This window comes from Lampris incognitus, chromosome 6, assembly GCF_029633865.1.
Source record: "Lampris incognitus isolate fLamInc1 chromosome 6, fLamInc1.hap2, whole genome shotgun sequence".
Taxonomy (NCBI): Eukaryota; Metazoa; Chordata; class Actinopteri; order Lampriformes; family Lampridae; genus Lampris; species Lampris incognitus.
In genome coordinates this window covers 68,403,329-68,422,553 of record NC_079216.1, presented here as the reverse complement: position 1 = coordinate 68,422,553, position 19,225 = coordinate 68,403,329, and the positions used below count along the sequence as shown (strand labels likewise).

Below are 19,225 nucleotides of genomic sequence, written 5' to 3'. Positions count from 1 at the left end.
ATTAATGGCATCTGGTTTGGGGGCTTTCTGGATCTGAAAAGGAGTATGCGGGCAGGTGTTATCTTAAATGCTGTTGGCTGTAGTGTAGCAACGCAATCCAGGGCCATCTTTGTTGTTCCCTTCCGTTTGCATTCTTCTCTCGTGAAATGCCTTGCCCGTCTGAACAACAGCCCTCTCTGTAGTAGGGCTGTTGTAAATTGTGATCGTAGAAGGGAAGACGATGCCACTTTGTTGGTGTGATGCTCGCTCTTTGGAGGTCCATTGAGATGTTCTGTCTGAGTGCATCACACACAGGTCTAGTATATAACGGCAAACGCAGCAGCAAACGCCATCCTCCATCATATTCTTTAGTAAACCATGAAACAGGCATTGTTTCAGCCTGTGTTTTGCACAGTTTCTTAAAAGTATCCACAATGAAGGGAGTATATTGTTTCACCAAAAGGTACCTTAATGGACTCATCCCCATGTCTACTTGCACCTAACATTACACAGAGGCATTCCCAGACTGGAAGACAGATCTGTCATTAGGTCTGCTTTGTCCTGACACTTGTCTGGTCTTATGGTGCACAGCAGTGGCATCCTGATCTTTTTCTCTAGGGTGGTTTAATATAGTTTTGAACGTTTTAAGACACGATTTTTACATTTTATCATCATATACGGACATATGGAAAAATGCTGGGATATATGGAAATGTTACCACAATAATATCCACCCACATTTGCAAAAAATACCACCCAAATGGGTTCATCACACTGAACTGTTTGGAAGTAAAATATCAAACCATGACTAGCACTCCCTATAATTTTTCTGATCTCTTTTCTTTTCTTTTGGCATTTTCCACCTTTTTTATTAGATAGTGACAGTAGAGAGAGACAGGAAAGGCAGGGGACAGAGAGGGGATGACATGCAGCAAAGGGCCCGGGCCGGATTCGAACCCAGGCCGTTGCAGTAAGGACTCAGCCTTATGTGGTGCACGCTCTACCAGGTGGGCCACCGCGGTGCCCCCTTTCTGACCTCATTTTGGGAGAAATTTGAGGAAGTAGATTTTAGTTATTAGACAACTAAATTGTGTATCACAAGATAACAATGTCTGAATTTCATCCCAATACAATGCCAGTGGAAGATGATAAATGCTAAGACTGAATTATTGCCCAGCCCTAGTATTATAGTATATAATATAGTATGTATTATAGTAATATTCAAAATGCCATTTTGAAGGAAGAGGTACGTTTTTTTTGCTTTTTTCGATTCATAGTCTTTGTTGCTTTTTGTTTTTGCTCCTGTTTCTTGTAAACTAATCTGAGACAAAAATGATAATTGATTTTCTGTCAGTTAACTACTAACTGATTCATCACCTAACGATTTCATCTCAAGTCCGAGCCCTGTTACTGCTGTTGTACTGTCACATGAAGGAAGAACGTACTGTTGTGGTGTTCAGATTCCTGCTACTGCCTCCGTTATGGTGTAGGTGGTCTTCTTGTGAGTTGTCCTTGATCATATTCTACCAGTAGTTCACAGCACTGAGATCAGATCTGCTGAGATCTTGAGGTTGTCAGGGTCCCAGCTTGATGTGTTTGTGTAGTATTTGCAGGCGTGGAGTACTGTACCGTCAGCCATCTTACCACTGCTGTTCTTTTGTGTTCTGTGTGTGAAGACGACTCTCAGTATGCTGCTTTCTGACGCCAGTTTTGTGGTTTCTCACGCATTGTGTTTTGAGTCTTCTCTCTCTGTCACAGCTACGAGTCTGTAAACACCGGAGGTTACCGGACACTCTTGAGTTGACGTTTGTACCGCTTCTGTATTAAAATCTTTTAAGAGGTTTTGGTCCAACTTGCCCTAAACAATAAGAGTAAAACCCCTCTCTGAGCACTAGAACATCCTGCAGACCAGAAGTCATGGTGAGAAATGCCACGGCATGCTGCTCCTGCCTCTTATTACTGGCATCCAAAACTTCCTTCCAGTGCATTCTGGCAGGCTCACGTGTACGTTGTATAGGAAAAAACGTCTCATTATGTCTGTTGCTTTTATCAGTGTGAACAGTGGGTTTTCACACTGTTTAGTTTTGCTGCCTTTATTCTTCTGTTGTTGTGGTGTTTTTAAGGTGACCTAGAAGAGCAGACCCTCTGATGGGCCGGTCCATCAAGTGTTGGGAACTGGACAGCGCTGTGTGTTAGCTTTCTCATCTCCCTCATCTTACTGCGAGTTGTGCAAAGAAAATCCTCTTTCAGTTGGTGTGCATTTTCAAAGTAATGGAAGGTTTTACTCCTACAATGCTAAAATTAGGTTAGGTGGCCGGGCGGTTTTCAGTTTGAAAATGGTGCTATGCCCCGAGTCAGGCACTCCCAGGATGTTGATGAAAGGAAAGTGTGTGTGTGTGTGTGTGTGTGTGTGTGTGTGTGTGTGTGTGTGTGTGTGTGTGTGTGTGTGTGTGTGTGTGTGTGTGTGTGTGTGTGTGTGTGTGTGTGTGTTTTAAAGCATATGAGCATGTGCACATGCAAAAGGGCAAGTACGTATAACCCAGTCTTTTATTAAATATCCTAAGTGAAAGAGACTGCTGTGTTGTTTGGGATGATGTCCAAATTTGGGCCCCTAAAATGGTTTTTCACTCAACCCCAAACAAGAGTGTCCAATGTCCTATCGGGAGCTGAGTCACTGTGCCAATATTTTGGTTGAAAGGACTAATTCATATCGAAAAACATGTTGTCCAATGATCTAAGTCTGATGGAATACACCAGAAGTTCGCCTGAGTTGACCTTTAGGTAAATCTGTAGGATAATGCCTTCATCTGAGTGTACAAATGGATCAGCTCAAAAGACCCGTTTTTCATCCTTTCATTACACCAGAAGCCAAGTGCAAAAAAGTGCCATGGTTTTCTGATCAAATGAGAGCATTTACCTGTGTCCTTTCTGTTGTGCGTTGACCGCTTACCTCAGCGTCAGACTTGCCAAGAGCAAACGGGGTATTTTAGCTGGCATTTTCCATACCAGAGGTTGAGGATGTGTGTCCGTAATGGTCTGGTCACAGCTAGCCCTCATTTATTTGTACGAAGTTTCACTTCTACTGTCATTTCTCAAAACCTCACTTCTGTTGTGGTGATTTTTGTGACTATTCTATGTTGCGTGTCAGCAAAAGGAAGTGTAATTCACCGCTCCCACCCAGGTGTTCTCTGTCTCAGACACAGCAGTGATGAACGTTTGTTTTATCTAAGGAAGAAAAAATTGCGAAGTTGCGTATTCGTGTAGTGCGGTGAGTGAAGAGGTATAAAGAAATAGACATGCTGTAAATCCCATGTTAAAGCCGGACGATTGTGTGATATTGTTCAGATTGGTCGATGATGTTTTATTCAATGCCATTGAATTCAAATTGTTGTGTTTGGTTCATCTAGAAACGTTGATAACCCCTGAAACATGTCTGCAGTTTTGATTCTCAAAAATTCTTCTCAAAGGTCTCTGAGTGACTGAAGATGATGTCAGACGCCAGTGACATGTTGGCAGCTGCCCTGGAGCAGATGGATGGCATTATAGCTGGTAAGATGGCATTATAGCTGGCAAATGTCTTGTTCAGCCTGGAAGAGCGACATTTTACACTAACCTGACTTGTAGCGATGATGTACTAATGTATTAATGTGTTATAACAATACTTTTTTTTAAATTATGTTCTAGGCCAAATGATATCACACATGGTCCTTGGCTGTGTTTCTATAAAGCATGTCTTCCATTTTCCATTTATTTGTAATGGAGAAAGTGGGAAAAAGAGAAGTTCACAGATCATACGAGTTAAGATTGTATCAGCGTCAGACCTGCCCGTTCCTATTTAATGGTCTGTTGTATGTCGGACATTTTAGTCGGCTGTCAGATCACATGATGATGCTGAGGTCCGTGTTCAGCGGACTTGGGACCAGACCAGATGACTTATGACCGCGTTAACAGCATTTTCACGTTTTTTAAATTATTCGCTCATCTCGTGTGTTAGTCGACCAAAGGTAGAATTGAAACGAGGTCAAACCTGGTGGCGTGCCACCTTGCCACGGTCCACAGTACTCACACATTTATGTCCTCTCAGAAAACTCCTGGAGCTGCGTGCCACAGTCTTTATCTGGTCTTGGTCAGTTCCTGTGGAAGGGGATGAACTTCTGTTTGTCCAGCCTTGGTAGTTATTGGCAAGACTGCCGTGAAGTAATTGTAGCACTGTGCATTGTAAGTGGAATGGTTCAAATGTATGATTACACTTTTTTTTTTCACTTTGCAGGTATGAAATGCTTACATATTCAAGCCATGTTTCGTTTTCATGTTTCCCTCTTTTCCACAGGTGACAGCCTACCAATAAACATAACTGCTCGCTTTGTGCGATGTGTTGCATGTATTTTTCTCATTCTTTCTCCTCTTCCCCCACACTTCTGGTGGCCCCTCTTGCCCGCAGGCTCCAAATCTTTGGACTACTCCAACGGGTTGTTTGACTGTCAGTCGCCCACCTCTCCTTTCATGGGAAGCCTACGAGCACTGCATCTGCTAGAGGACCTGAGGAGTGTGCTAGAGCTGATGGACACTGAGGAGAGAGAGGGTCTCCGCTGCCAGATCCCCGACTCCACCGCCGATAGCCTGGTTGAGTGGCTCCAGGGGCACCTGGTGAGATAAAACGCAGAAACATGCATACACATGCAATGCAGGCATGGGATGTTGGAACAAGACGAAGCAAGCTAGCGCACTGCCAGTGAGAAAGAACTGATCTGATGATGAAACTGGCTGAACCACGAGGGTGATGCACCCATAGGTGAGAGAGTCTCGTAGAAATGGCAGAATTCAGGAGCCACAGGCCAAGAAATGATGTTATGTGGGACTGTAGCTTATCTGTATGTCATTTCAGCCGGGGCACATCAGTCCCAGCAGTAGTTTCACATTGCATTTAGGGTGGTCTTCATACATAAACTGTAAATATAGGGCTGCTGTCACTGTCTGGTTATATCAGGGACTCTTCATGTGGAGTAGAGTTGGCACAGGGGATTTCCCTTCCTTTTGGATGCTGTGAGTTTTCATTATACTTGCCTTGTCATTAAGCAGTCAGACACATCAGACATCTCCTGTCAAACAGGATATTCAGAAGTCCACTCTGACCAAGTCTAGCTCTTTTGAAAGTTGTTTGTTTCAGTCTGCATACCCAGATCCCCTGTTCCATTCTCCATCTTGATGTATCAGTGAAGAAGAGACATTACTGTCTCGTTTGCATTCAGGTTTTGTAAGCAGACATGAGAGTGTTGTGAAATAAGTTTTTTTGAGATGGTTGTGAAGAATGTCCTGTGTGTGCAGAAAAGCGTTCTCGCATCTGGTTTGCTTCTCAGTGTTGCTCGTTCTCTGTGTGTGACTGAAAGTGCTTAAATGCAGATGAAGGGCTGTGGCAAAGCATGGCTGCATCCAGATAGAAGACTGTTTTTTTTTTTTTGCTAAGCAGACACACCACTGCCCTGTGCCTGGTTCCCTGGTAAAGAGAGGTGAAATGCAGGTGTCACCGGTGTCATAGCCAGTGCATTGTGAGAAACAGCCGACAGTGTTTTGGTAGTCCGTGAATGTTTTGAAGAACAGTGAGCAATGTGCCAGACAAATGCCAGAGTTTGTGTGTAATGGCGTAACTCACTCTGAAAATAGGCTTCCCTCTCCGTCCTTGTAAGGCATTGTTGTCTGAGTTCAGTCAGTCATACTATCATGTGAGGCCTCCATGCCAGATCACTATCAGAGATTGAAACGTGAAGCTGTTGACTGTGGTTCTGGAGGTTGGCAACGTACGCCTCTTTTGGTGACAATGCACATTCATGCCACGTGCCTTCTTGGTGCGCTGTGACTTCAGAGCAAAGCTTTAAATAAAGTCTGTCTTTATTCATGTTTATCATTTGGATGCACATTTCCTTCTGTCTTTGCAGTCCAACGGGCACATCTCTTTAAGCGGGGGTGACCACTACCAGGAAAGGCTTACTAGACTGGAGAGTGACAAAGAGTCTCTGGTGCTTCAGGTAGCCTTGTTCTGGACCCATCCAAGCATCCTTGACTTAAATCCTTGGCACATCAGTGTCACAGTAAAATACTGCCACATACAGAATATAAATCAAAATGTATGACCGTCTGTTCTTAAGCAAGGACTGACTTTTTTGTTCTGTGTAGGTGAGTGTACTGACAGACCAGGTGGAGGCTCAGGGGGAGAAGATCAGGGACCTGGACATTTGTCTCGATGAACACAGGGAGAAACTCAACGCCACTGAGGAGATGTTGCAGCAGGTATGCTTGGAATGATCCATACGTATGTAATCTAGGGCTGTCATTAGTAAGATGGTTAACTTATTTACAAAAAAATTCTGTGATTACAGTTTACTGCAGAGCTTGATTTAATCTCTATTCTGTCTAAATAAACACGCCTGGGCATGTAACATGACTGTAGGGCAGTGAATTGCTCAGACAGTCATCACAGTTGCACGTAGGTGATGCAGCAGCAAGTTGAGTCGAGAAAATAGAGGACAGCAAAGATGAATAAAGAAGGGGCAGGAGCCATTGAGATAATTTTTAACTAAAACTTGGAGAAAGTACAGTGGTCTGCAAGCATTGCAAAGCTGGACTTGTTTACCTCATCAGGTCAGTATCCATGCTGTAGCATCTCAGCAGAAAACATCCTGCCCATAAATGTATAAATTTATGTGATTGGTGCCTTTATGTACTCTTAAGATAACTACATTAAAATGTCATAAAACAGTGACATCAAAACATGGAGCAGAAATAAAAAAGCATATCACAAAAAAGAATATTACATTGCGGTGGGCAATGGGCCGAACCAGAGCGTAAATTGTGGGCCCAAGTGAATCTTTATTAAATAAAACACTTAAAAGTACCTTATTCTCATCTGATTAACTCGATTAATAGACAGTTGACTGGCTTACCAAAATGGTCATTAGTGACAGCCCAAATGTCATTGCATACGAGACAACCCGTTGTTTTCACCTGTAGGTCACTTGCACTGAGCAACAAGGCATATTCTGTTTCAGATAGCCCACAAACTTCCTTATCAGGTGTATCATTTCAAACCACAGAAGCAACCCTCCACCAAAACACAAGTCAAAAGAATGTCCCAGCAGAGATCAAGTAGCATAACACACACACACACACACACACACACACACACACACACACACACACACACACACACACACACACACACACACACGTACATACGTACGTATGTAGCTAGAAAGATACACACACACCCCTAAATAACTGGCTGCTGTTTTTGCAGGAGCTGCTGTGCAGAACAGCGCTGGAGACCCAGAAGTTGGACCTGATGTCTGAGGTGTCCAACCTGAAGTTGAAGCTGAATGTCATGGAGAAGGAGAGACTGGACTTTGATGAAAGGTCTAGAGACAGTGAAGTATGTCGAGCTAATCCTCAGGAATTATTTTAGCCTGTGTGTCTCCTTTTCCCTCTTGCTTAAATACACACACACACACACACACACACACACACACACACACAGACTAAATAGCTAGTTATTCATATAGCCCTAAACGTGTGCGTGGGAGGAAGTCTTGGGTGTTTCGTCATGTGCACCATCACAGCTGTGTGTTTTAGTTTGAAGAGAAATGGGAGGGCTTCGAGAAAATGTCAGCACCCACCAGGCTGGACAGTGGCCCTGTGGGTGTACTGTTTGTTGTACATATGAGTGAGCGACAGTGTGCAAAGTGTAACAGCCTTGGGTTTGGGCAAATGAAATGAGAGTTGTAGCTTTTAGTTTTTACCCTCTGCCCTCAGAGGCTTTTTCAGTCAAAAGAAAGCAGAAAGCTATCTGTCTCCACCCCGCAGCGGTCGGGGGATGGGTTTTGGATCCAGATGAACTGCGCAGAATACTTGGAAAGCTTTCAAACACGTCATGTTGTTGTAGCGGTGTAGCCATCTCTTCCAGTCCAGTAGAACAACAGGCTGCTGTTCACGTTCTGCTTCACCCCCCCCCCCCCGCCTCCGCCCCCCCCCCACACACACACACCACCACCACTACCACACACAAGCAGCTTCCCCTTATTTCAGCTTTACAGCTGGTTTGGGAATTCCTCCTCGGGGAAAGAAAAAGATCATTCCAGAGTACATCATAGCATGCCAGTGTTGCAGTTTTTGCTTTTTGGAGCTTCAATCTGTGTTGTTTATATGAGATCAGTTTATTCAGTTAAAATAGTTTATTATGGTATGACTCGCTGATTTAAAAAAAAGTTCTTCACATCTTAAGACAAGTTAAAATGCAGAATTCCTATGCTTCAGTCTCTTTGAAACCAACAAAAATTACAACTGAGGGGCGCCCCGGTGGTTCACCCGATAGAGCGTGTACCACATTAGGCTGAGTCCTTACCGCAGCAGCCTGAGTTCGAATCCGGCCCGGGCCCTTTGCTGCATGTCGTCCCCTCTCTCTCTCTCCCCTGTCTTTCCTGTCTCGCTCTCTACTATCGCTATCAAATAAAGGAGAAAAATGCCAAAAAATAAAAAATAAATTACAACTGAAACGTGTCGATTCAGAATGCACCTTTGCCGTATACCGTCACAGTTGATTAGCAAATTTGATGTCTTTGAAGGAGTTGAATTGGCATAGACAAAGCTGTAGTGCAGTAGATCACGCTGAACTATAGTGTAGTAGTCTTCATTTGTGTTGGGCTCTGACACAGAATCACTGCTGTTGATGTTAAATGTGACATCCATTCAGCAGATCTGTAGCCTCCGGTAAGACAGCTTTAACTACATGAAGGAGCAGATTGGTTTACATGAAGGAGCAGGTTGGTTTACACGAAGGAGCAGGCTGGTTTACATGAAGGAGCAGGCTGGTTTACATGAAGGAGCAGGTTGGTTTGCATGAAGGAGCAGGCTGGTTTACATGAAGGAGCTGGTTGGTTTGCATGAAGGAGCAGGCTGGTTTACATGAAGGAGCAGGTTGGTTTACATGAGGGAGCAGGCTGGTTTACATGAAGGAGCAGGTTGGTTTACATGAGGGAGCAGGCTGGTTTACATGAGGGAGCAGGCTGGTTTACAGTAAGGAGCAGGTTGGTTTACAGGAAGGATCAGGTTGGTTTACATGAAGGAGCAGACTGGTGTACATGACGGAGCAGGTTGGTTTACATGAAGGAGCAGGTTGGTTTACACGAAAGAGCAGGCTGGTTTACATGAAGGAGCAGGTTGGTTTACATGAAGGAACAGGTTGGTTTACATGAGGGAGCAGGTGGGTTTACATGAAGGACCAGGCTGGTTTACATGAGGGAGCAGGCGTTTACAGGAAGGAGCAGGCTGGTTTACAGGAAGGAGCAGGCTGGTTTACATGAAGGAGCAGGTTTATATGAGGGAGCAGGCTCGTTTACAGGAAGGAGTAGGCTGGTTTACAGGAAGGAGCAGGCTGGTTTACAGGAAGGAGCAGGCTGGTTTACATGAAGGAGCAGGTTTATATGAGGGAGCAGGCTCGTTTACAGGAAGGAGTAGGCTGGTTTACAGGAAGGAGCAGGTTGTTTGGGTGGCTAAGTGGAATTGAAGTGGAGTGTAAGGCAGACTTCCTTGCTGTTGTGTTGGCATTGTGTAAGTCGGTGTGTAAGTCAGTTTGTAAGTCAGTGTGTAAGTCAGTGTGTAAGGCGGTGTGTAAGTCGGTGTGTAAGTCAGTGTGTAAGGCGGTGTGTAAGTCGGTGTGTAAGTCGGTGTGTAAGGCAGTGTGTAAGTCAGTGTGTAAGGCGGTGTGTAAGTCGGTGTGTAAGTCAGTGTGTTAGCAGTGTGTAAGGCAGTGTGTAAGTCAGTGTGTAAGGCGGTGTGTAAGTCAGTGTGTTAGCCGGTGTGTAAGGCAGTGTGTAAGTCAGTGTGTAAGGCGGTGTGTAAGTCGGTGTGTAAGTCAGTGTGTTAGCATTGTGTAAGGCAGTGTGTAAGTTGGTGTGTAAGTCGGTGTGGTAGCAGTGTGTAAGTCGGTGTGTCAGTCGGTGAGTAAGTCGGTGTGTTGGCAGTGCCTAAGTCGATGTGTAAGTCGGTGTGTAAGGCAGTGTGTAAGTCGGTGTGTAAGGCAGTGTTAAGTTGGTGTGTAAGTCGGTGTGTTAGCAGTGTGTAAGTCGGTGTGTCAGTCGGTGTGTTGGCAGTGCCTAAGTCGGTGCGTAAGTCGGTGCGACAGTCGGTGCGTAAGTCGTGCGTAGGTCGGTGTGTCATTCGGTGTGTCAGTCGGTGTGTTGGCAGTGCCTAAGTCGGTGCGTAAGTCGTGCGTAAGTCGCTGCGTAAGTCGGTGTGACAGTCGGTGCGTAAGTCGGTGCGACAGTCGGTGCGTAAGTCGTGCGTAGGTCGGTGTGTCATTCGGTGTGTCAGTCGGTGCGTAGGTCGGTGCGTAAGTCGGTGTGTCAGTCGGTGTGGTAGCAGTGTGTCAGTCGGTGTCTCAGTCGGTGTGTAAGTCGGTGTGTTGGCAGTGCCTAAGTCGGTGTGTAAGTCGGTGCCTAAGTCGGTGCGTCAGTCGGTGTAAGGCAGTGTTAAGTCGGTGTGTCAGTCGGTGCCTAAGTCGGTGCGTCAGTCGGTGTGTAAGGCAGTGTTAAGTCGGTGTGTCAGTCGGTGAGTAAGTCGGTGCGTCAGTCGGTGTGTAAGTCGGTGCGTAGGTTGGTGTGTAAGTCGGTGCGTCAGTCGGTGCGTCAGTTGGTGCGTAGGTCGGTGCGTAAGTCGTGCGTAGGTCGGTGTGTCGGTCGGTGCGTAAGTCGTGCGTAAGTCGGTGTGTCGGTCGGTGCGTAAGTCGTGCGTAAGTCGGTGCGTAGGTCGGTGCGTAAGTCGTGCGTAAGTCGTGCGTAAGTCGTGCGTAAGTCGTGCGTAAGTCGGTGTGTGAGTCGGTGTGTAAGTCGTGCGTAAGTCGGTGTGTAAGTCGTGCGTAAGTCGGTGTGTAAGTCGGTGTGTAAGTCGGTGTGTAAGTCGGTGTGTAAGTCGGTGTGTAAGTCGTGCGTAAGTCGGTGTGTAAGTCGTGCGTAAGTCGGTGTGTAAGTCGTGCGTAAGTCGGTGCGTCAGTCGGTGCGTCAGTTGGTGCGTAAGTCGTGCGTAGGTCGGTGTGTCGGTCGGTGCGTAAGTCGTGCGTAAGTCGGTGCGTAGGTCGGTGCGTAAGTCGTGCGTAAGTCGTGCGTAAGTCGGTGCGTAAGTCGGTGCGTAAGTCGGTGTGTAAGTCGTGCGTAAGTCGGTGTGTAAGTCGTGCGTAAGTCGGTGTGTAAGTCGTGCGTAAGTCGGTGTGTAAGTCGTGCGTAAGTCGTGCGTAAGTCGTGCGTAAGTCGTGTGTAAGTCGTGCGTAAGTCGTGCGTAAGTCGTGCGTAAGTCGGTGTGTAAGTCGGTGCGTAAGTCGGTGCGTAAGTCGGTGCGTAAGTCGGTGCGTAAGTCGGTGCGTAAGTCGTGTGTAAGTCGTGTGTAAGTCGGTGTGTAAGTCGTGCGTAAGTCGTGCGTAAGTCGTGCGTAAGTCGTGCGTAAGTCGGTGTGTAAGTCGTGCGTAAGTCGGTGTGTAAGTCGTGCGTAAGTCGGTGTGTAAGTCGTGCGTAAGTCGTGCGTAAGTCGTGCGTAAGTCGTGCGTAAGTCGGTGTGTAAGTCGGTGCGTAAGTCGGTGCGTAAGTCGTGTGTAAGTCGTGTGTAAGTCGTGTGTAAGTCGGTGTGTAAGTCGTGCGTAAGTCGGTGTGTAAGTCGGTGTGTAAGTCGTGCGTAAGTCGGTGTGTAAGTCGTGTGTAAGTCGGTGTGTAAGTCGGTGTGTAAGTCGGTGTGTAAGTTGTGCGTAAGACGGTGTGTAAGTCGTGCGTAGGTCGGTGTGTCATTCGGTGTGTCAGTCGGTGTGTTGGCAGTGCCTAAGTCGGTGCGTAAGTCGTGCGTAAGTCGCTGCGTAAGTCGGTGTGACAGTCGGTGCGTAAGTCGGTGCGACAGTCGGTGCGTAAGTCGTGCGTAGGTCGGTGTGTCATTCGGTGTGTCAGTCGGTGCGTAGGTCGGTGCGTAAGTCGGTGTGTCAGTCGGTGTGGTAGCAGTGTGTCAGTCGGTGTCTCAGTCGGTGTGTAAGTCGGTGTGTTGGCAGTGCCTAAGTCGGTGTGTAAGTCGGTGCGTCAGTCGGTGTAAGGCAGTGTTAAGTCGGTGTGTCAGTCGGTGCCTAAGTCGGTGCGTCAGTCGGTGTGTAAGGCAGTGTTAAGTCGGTGTGTCAGTCGGTGAGTAAGTCGGTGCGTCAGTCGGTGTGTAAGTCGGTGCGTAGGTTGGTGTGTAAGTCGGTGCGTCAGTCGGTGCGTCAGTTGGTGCGTAGGTTGGTGCGTAAGTCGTGCGTAGGTCGGTGTGTCGGTCGGTGCGTAAGTCGTGCGTAAGTCGGTGTGTCGGTCGGTGCGTAAGTCGTGCGTAAGTCGGTGCGTAGGTCGGTGCGTAAGTCGTGCGTAAGTCGTGCGTAAGTCGGTGTGTGAGTCGGTGTGTAAGTCGTGCGTAAGTCGGTGTGTAAGTCGTGCGTAAGTCGGTGTGTAAGTCGGTGTGTAAGTCGTGCGTAAGTCGGTGTGTAAGTCGTGCGTAAGTCGTGCGTAAGTCGGTGCGTCAGTTGGTGCGTAAGTCGTGCGTAGGTCGGTGTGTCGGTCGGTGCGTAAGTCGTGCGTAAGTCGGTGCGTAGGTCGGTGCGTAAGTCGTGCGTAAGTCGTGCGTAAGTCGTGCGTAAGTCGGTGCGTAAGTCGTGCGTAAGTCGGTGTGTAAGTCGTGCGTAAGTCGGTGTGTAAGTCGTGCGTAAGTCGGTGCGTAAGTCGGTGTGTAAGTCGTGCGTAAGTCGTGCGTAAGTCGTGCGTAAGTCGTGCGTAAGTCGGTGCGTAAGTCGGTGCGTAAGTCGGTGCGTAAGTCGTGTGTAAGTCGTGTGTAAGTCGGTGTGTAAGTCGGTGTGTAAGTCGTGCGTAAGTCGTGCGTAAGTCGTGCGTAAGTCGTGCGTAAGTCGGTGTGTAAGTCGTGCGTAAGTCGGTGTGTAAGTCGTGCGTAAGTCGTGCGTAAGTCGTGCGTAAGTCGGTGTGTAAGTCGGTGCGTAAGTCGGTGCGTAAGTCGGTGCGTAAGTCGTGTGTAAGTCGTGTGTAAGTCGGTGTGTAAGTCGTGCGTAAGTCGGTGTGTAAGTCCGTGCGTAAGTCGGTGTGTAAGTCGTGCGTAAGTCGGTGTGTAAGTCGTGCGTAAGTCGTGCGTAAGTCGTGCGTAAGTCGTGCGTGAGTCGGTGTGTGAGTCGGTGTGTAAGTCGGTGTGTAAGTCGTGCGTAAGTCGGTGTGTAAGTCGGTGTGTAAGTCGGTGTGTAAGTCGTGCGTAAGTCGGTGTGTAAGTCGTGCGTAAGTCGGTGTGTAAGTCGTGCGTAAGTCGGTGCGTAAGTCGGTGCGTCAGTTGGTGCGTAAGTCGTGCGTAGGTCGGTGCGTCGGTCGGTGCGTAAGTCGTGCGTAAGTCGGTGCGTAGGTCGGTGCGTAAGTCGTGCGTAAGTCGTGCGTAAGTCGGTGCGTAAGTCGGTGCGTAAGTCGTGCGTAAGTCGGTGTGTCATTCGGTGTGTCAGTCGGTGCGTAGGTCGGTGCGTAAGTCGGTGTGTCAGTCGGTGTGGTAGCCGGTGTGTCAGTCGGTGTCTCAGTCGGTGTGTAAGTCGGTGTGTTGGCAGTGCCTAAGTCGGTGTGTAAGTCGGTGCCTAAGTCGGTGCGTCAGTCGGTGTAAGGCAGTGTTAAGTCGGTGTGTAAGTCGGTGCCTAAGTCGGTGCGTCAGTCGGTGTGTAAGGCAGTGTTAAGTCGGTGTGTAAGTCGGTGTGTCAGTCGGTGAGTAAGTCGGTGCGTCAGTCGGTGTGTAAGTCGGTGCGTAGGTTGGTGTGTAAGTCGGTGCGTCAGTCGGTGCGTCAGTTGGTGCGTAGGTCGGTGCGTAAGTCGTGCGTAGGTCGGTGTGTCGGTCGGTGCGTAAGTCGTGCGTAAGTCGGTGTGTCGGTCGGTGCGTAAGTCGTGCGTAAGTCGGTGCGTAGGTCGGTGCGTAAGTCGGTGCGTAAGTCGTGCGTAAGTCGTGCGTAAGTCGTGCGTAAGTCGGTGTGTAAGTCGGTGTGTAAGTCGTGCGTAAGTCGGTGTGTAAGTCGTGCGTAAGTCGTGCGTAAGTCGGTGTGTAAGTCGGTGTGTAAGTCGTGCGTAAGTCGGTGTGTAAGTCGTGCGTAAGTCGGTGTGTAAGTCGTGCGTAAGTCGGTGTGTAAGTCATGCGTAAGTCGGTGTGTAAGTCGGTGCGTCAGTTGGTGCGTAGGTCGGTGCGTAAGTCGTGCGTAGGTCGGTGTGTCGGTCGGTGCGTAAGTCGTGCGTAAGTCGGTGCGTAGGTCGGTGCGTAAGTCGGTGCGTAAGTCGTGCGTAAGTCGTGCGTAAGTCGGTGCGTAAGTCGTGCGTAAGTCGTGCGTAAGTCGGTGTGTAAGTCGTGCGTAAGTCGGTGCGTAAGTCGTGCGTAAGTCGGTGTGTAAGTCGTGCGTAAGTCGGTGCGTAAGTCGTGCGTAAGTCGGTGTGTAAGTCGTGCGTAAGTCGTGCGTAAGTCGTGCGTAAGTCGGTGCGTAAGTCGGTGCGTAAGTCGGTGCGTAAGTCGGTGTGTAAGTCGTGTGTAAGTCGTGTGTAAGTCGATGTGTAAGTCGTGCGTAAGTCGTGCGTAAGTCGTGCGTAAGTCGGTGCGTAAGTCGTGCGTAAGTCGGTGTGTAAGTTGTGCGTAAGTCGGTGTGTAAGTCGTGCGTAAGTCGTGCGTAAGTCGGTGTGTAAGTCGGTGCGTAAGTCGGTGTGTAAGTCGTGCGTAAGTCGGTGTGTAAGTCGTGTGTAAGTCGGTGTGTAAGTCGGTGTGTAAGTTGTGCGTAAGAAGGTGTGTAAGTCGTGCGTAGGTCGGTGTGTCATTCGGTGTGTCAGTCGGTGTGTTGGCAGTGCCTAAGTCGGTGCGTAAGTCGTGCGTAAGTCGCTGCGTAAGTCGGTGTGACAGTCGGTGCGTAAGTCGGTGCGACAGTCGGTGCGTAAGTCGTGCGTAGGTCGGTGTGTCATTCGGTGTGTCAGTCGGTGCGTAGGTCGGTGCGTAAGTCGGTGTGTCAGTCGGTGTGGTAGCAGTGTGTCAGTCGGTGTCTCAGTCGGTGTGTAAGTCGGTGTGTTGGCAGTGCCTAAGTCGGTGTGTAAGTCGGTGCCTAAGTCGGTGCGTCAGTCGGTGTAAGGCAGTGTTAAGTCGGTGTGTAAGTCGGTGCCTAAGTCGGTGCGTCAGTCGGTGTGTAAGGCAGTGTTAAGTCGGTGTGTCAGTCGGTGTGTCAGTCGGTGAGTAAGTCGGTGCGTCAGTCGGTGTGTAAGTCGGTGCGTAGGTTGGTGTGTAAGTCGGTGCGTCAGTCGGTGCGTCAGTTGGTGCGTAGGTCGGTGCGTAAGTCGTGCGTAGGTCGGTGTGTCGGTCGGTGCGTAAGTCGTGCGTAAGTCGGTGTGTCGGTCGGTGCGTAAGTCGTGCGTAAGTCGGTGCGTAGGTCGGTGCGTAAGTCGGTGCGTAAGTCGTGCGTAAGTCGTGCGTAAGTCGGTGCGTAAGTCGTGCGTAAGTCGTGCGTAAGTCGGTGTGTAAGTTGTGCGTCAGTCGGTGTGTAAGGCAGTGTTAAGTCGGTGTGTAAGTCGGTGTGTCAGTCGGTGAGTAAGTCGGTGCGTCAGTCGGTGTGTAAGTCGGTGCGTAGGTTGGTGTGTAAGTCGGTGCGTCAGTCGGTGCGTCAGTTGGTGCGTAGGTCGGTGCGTAAGTCGTGCGTAGGTCGGTGTGTCGGTCGGTGCGTAAGTCGTGCGTAAGTCGGTGTGTCGGTCGGTGCGTAAGTCGTGCGTAAGTCGGTGCGTAGGTCGGTGCGTAAGTCGGTGCGTAAGTCGTGCGTAAGTCGTGCGTAAGTCGGTGTGTAAGTCGGTGTGTAAGTCGTGCGTAAGTCGGTGTGTAAGTCGTGCGTAAGTCGTGCGTAAGTCGGTGTGTAAGTCGGTGTGTAAGTCGTGCGTAAGTCGGTGTGTAAGTCGTGCGTAAGTCGGTGTGTAAGTCGTGCGTAAGTCGGTGTGTAAGTCATGCGTAAGTCGGTGTGTAAGTCGGTGCGTCAGTTGGTGCGTAGGTCGGTGCGTAAGTCGTGCGTAGGTCGGTGTGTCGGTCGGTGCGTAAGTCGTGCGTAAGTCGGTGCGTAGGTCGGTGCGTAAGTCGGTGCGTAAGTCGTGCGTAAGTCGTGCGTAAGTCGGTGCGTAAGTCGTGCGTAAGTCGTGCGTAAGTCGGTGTGTAAGTCGTGCGTAAGTCGGTGCGTAAGTCGTGCGTAAGTCGGTGTGTAAGTCGTGCGTAAGTCGGTGCGTAAGTCGTGCGTAAGTCGGTGTGTAAGTCGTGCGTAAGTCGTGCGTAAGTCGTGCGTAAGTCGGTGCGTAAGTCGGTGCGTAAGTCGGTGCGTAAGTCGGTGTGTAAGTCGTGTGTAAGTCGTGTGTAAGTCGATGTGTAAGTCGTGCGTAAGTCGTGCGTAAGTCGTGCGTAAGTCGGTGCGTAAGTCGTGCGTAAGTCGGTGTGTAAGTTGTGCGTAAGTCGGTGTGTAAGTCGTGCGTAAGTCGTGCGTAAGTCGGTGTGTAAGTCGGTGCGTAAGTCGGTGTGTAAGTCGTGCGTAAGTCGGTGTGTAAGTCGTGTGTAAGTCGGTGTGTAAGTCGGTGTGTAAGTTGTGCGTAAGACGGTGTGTAAGTCGTGCGTAGGTCGGTGTGTCATTCGGTGTGTCAGTCGGTGTGTTGGCAGTGCCTAAGTCGGTGCGTAAGTCGTGCGTAAGTCGCTGCGTAAGTCGGTGTGACAGTCGGTGCGTAAGTCGGTGCGACAGTCGGTGCGTAAGTCGTGCGTAGGTCGGTGTGTCATTCGGTGTGTCAGTCGGTGCGTAGGTCGGTGCGTAAGTCGGTGTGTCAGTCGGTGTGGTAGCAGTGTGTCAGTCGGTGTCTCAGTCGGTGTGTAAGTCGGTGTGTTGGCAGTGCCTAAGTCGGTGTGTAAGTCGGTGCCTAAGTCGGTGCGTCAGTCGGTGTAAGGCAGTGTTAAGTCGGTGTGTAAGTCGGTGCCTAAGTCGGTGCGTCAGTCGGTGTGTAAGGCAGTGTTAAGTCGGTGTGTCAGTCGGTGTGTCAGTCGGTGAGTAAGTCGGTGCGTCAGTCGGTGTGTAAGTCGGTGCGTAGGTTGGTGTGTAAGTCGGTGCGTCAGTCGGTGCGTCAGTTGGTGCGTAGGTCGGTGCGTAAGTCGTGCGTAGGTCGGTGTGTCGGTCGGTGCGTAAGTCGTGCGTAAGTCGGTGTGTCGGTCGGTGCGTAAGTCGTGCGTAAGTCGGTGCGTAGGTCGGTGCGTAAGTCGGTGCGTAAGTCGTGCGTAAGTCGTGCGTAAGTCGGTGTGTAAGTCGGTGTGTAAGTCGTGCGTAAGTCGGTGTGTAAGTCGTGCGTAAGTCGTGCGTAAGGCGGTGTGTAAGTCGTGCGTAAGTCGGTGTGTAAGTCGTGCGTAAGTCGGTGTGTAAGTCATGCGTAAGTCGGTGTGTAAGTCGGTGCGTCAGTTGGTGCGTAGGTCGGTGCGTAAGTCGTGCGTAGGTCGGTGTGTCGGTCGGTGCGTAAGTCGTGCGTAAGTCGGTGCGTAGGTCGGTGCGTAAGTCGGTGCGTAAGTCGTGCGTAAGTCGTGCGTAAGTCGGTGCGTAAGTCGTGCGTAAGTCGTGCGTAAGTCGGTGTGTAAGTCGTGCGTAAGTCGGTGCGTAAGTCGGTGCGTAAGTCGGTGTGTAAGTCGTGCGTAAGTCGTGCGTAAGTCGTGCGTAAGTCGTGCGTAAGTCGGTGCGTAAGTCGGTGCGTAAGTCGGTGTGTAAGTCGTGTGTAAGTCGTGTGTAAGTCGATGTGTAAGTCGTGCGTAAGTCGTGCGTAAGTCGTGCGTAAGTCGGTGCGTAAGTCGGTGCGTAAGTCGTGCGTAAGTCGGTGTGTAAGTTGTGCGTAAGTCGGTGTGTAAGTCGTGCGTAAGTCGTGCGTAAGTCGGTGTGTAAGTCGGTGCGTAAGTCGGTGTGTAAGTCGTGCGTAAGTCGGTGTGTAAGTCGTGTGTAAGTCGGTGTGTAAGTCGGTGTGTAAGTTGTGCGTAAGACGGTGTGTAAGTCGTGCGTAGGTCGGTGTGTCATTCGGTGTGTCAGTCGGTGTGTTGGCAGTGCCTAAGTCGGTGCGTAAGTCGTGCGTAAGTCGCTGCGTAAGTCGGTGTGACAGTCGGTGCGTAAGTCGGTGCGACAGTCGGTGCGTAAGTCGTGCGTAGGTCGGTGTGTCATTCGGTGTGTCAGTCGGTGCGTAGGTCGGTGCGTAAGTCGGTGTGTCAGTCGGTGTGGTAGCAGTGTGTCAGTCGGTGTCTCAGTCGGTGTGTAAGTCGGTGTGTTGGCAGTGCCTAAGTCGGTGTGTAAGTCGGTGCCTAAGTCGGTGCGTCAGTCGGTGTAAGGCAGTGTTAAGTCGGTGTGTAAGTCGGTGCCTAAGTCGGTGCGTCAGTCGGTGTGTAAGGCAGTGTTAAGTCGGTGTGTCAGTCGGTGTGTCAGTCGGTGAGTAAGTCGGTGCGTCAGTCGGTGTGTAAGTCGGTGCGTAGGTTGGTGTGTAAGTCGGTGCGTCAGTCGGTGCGTCAGTTGGTGCGTAGGTCGGTGCGTAAGTCGTGCGTAGGTCGGTGTGTCGGTCGGTGCGTAAGTCGTGCGTAAGTCGGTGTGTCGGTCGGTGCGTAAGTCGTGCGTAAGTCGGTGCGTAGGTCGGTGCGTAAGTCGGTGCGTAAGTCGTGCGTAAGTCGTGCGTAAGTCGGTGTGTAAGTCGTGCGTAAGTCGGTGTGTAAGTCGTGCGTAAGTCGGTGTGTAAGTCGGTGTGTAAGTCGTGCGTAAGTCGGTGTGTAAGTCGTGCGTAAGTCGGTGTGTAAGTCGGTGCGTCAGTTGGTGCGTAGGTCGGTGCGTAAGTCGTGCGTAGGTCGGTGTGTCGGTCGGTGCGTAAGTCGTGCGTAAGTCGGTGCGTAGGTCGGTGCGTAAGTCGGTGCGTAAGTCGTGCGTAAGTCGTGTGTAAGTCGTGCGTAAGTCGGTGTGTAAGTCGTGCGTAAGTCGGTGCGTAAGTCGTGCGTAAGTCGTGCGTAAGTCGTGCGTAAGTCGTGCGTAAGTCGGTGTGTAAGTCGGTGCGTAAGTCGGTGTGTAAGTCGTGCGTAAGTCGGTGTGTAAGTCGGTGTGTAAGTCGTGCGTAAGTCGGTGTGTAAGTCGTGCGTAAGTCGGTGTGTAAGTCGGTGTGTAAGTCGTGTGTAAGTCGGTG

General features: G+C 49.8%; 1 protein-coding gene across 4 annotated transcripts in view; it reads left to right on the top strand.

The window, feature by feature from the left end:
• The window catches only part of ppfibp1b (PPFIA binding protein 1b), a 46,064-nt gene that overhangs the window by 2,795 nt on the left and 24,044 nt on the right, over positions 1 to 19,225 (top strand). For all 4 annotated transcript variants that reach the window (XM_056281389.1, XM_056281388.1, XM_056281387.1 and 1 more), the window contains exons 2-6: positions 3,446 to 3,527; positions 4,420 to 4,625; positions 5,912 to 6,001; positions 6,150 to 6,263; positions 7,270 to 7,401. In XM_056281389.1, coding sequence (XP_056137364.1) covers positions 3,464 to 3,527; positions 4,420 to 4,625; positions 5,912 to 6,001; positions 6,150 to 6,263; positions 7,270 to 7,401 — 606 coding nt within the window. In that variant the 5' untranslated portion in view covers positions 3,446 to 3,463. The remainder of the gene's footprint in view (positions 1 to 3,445; positions 3,528 to 4,419; positions 4,626 to 5,911; positions 6,002 to 6,149; positions 6,264 to 7,269; positions 7,402 to 19,225) is intronic.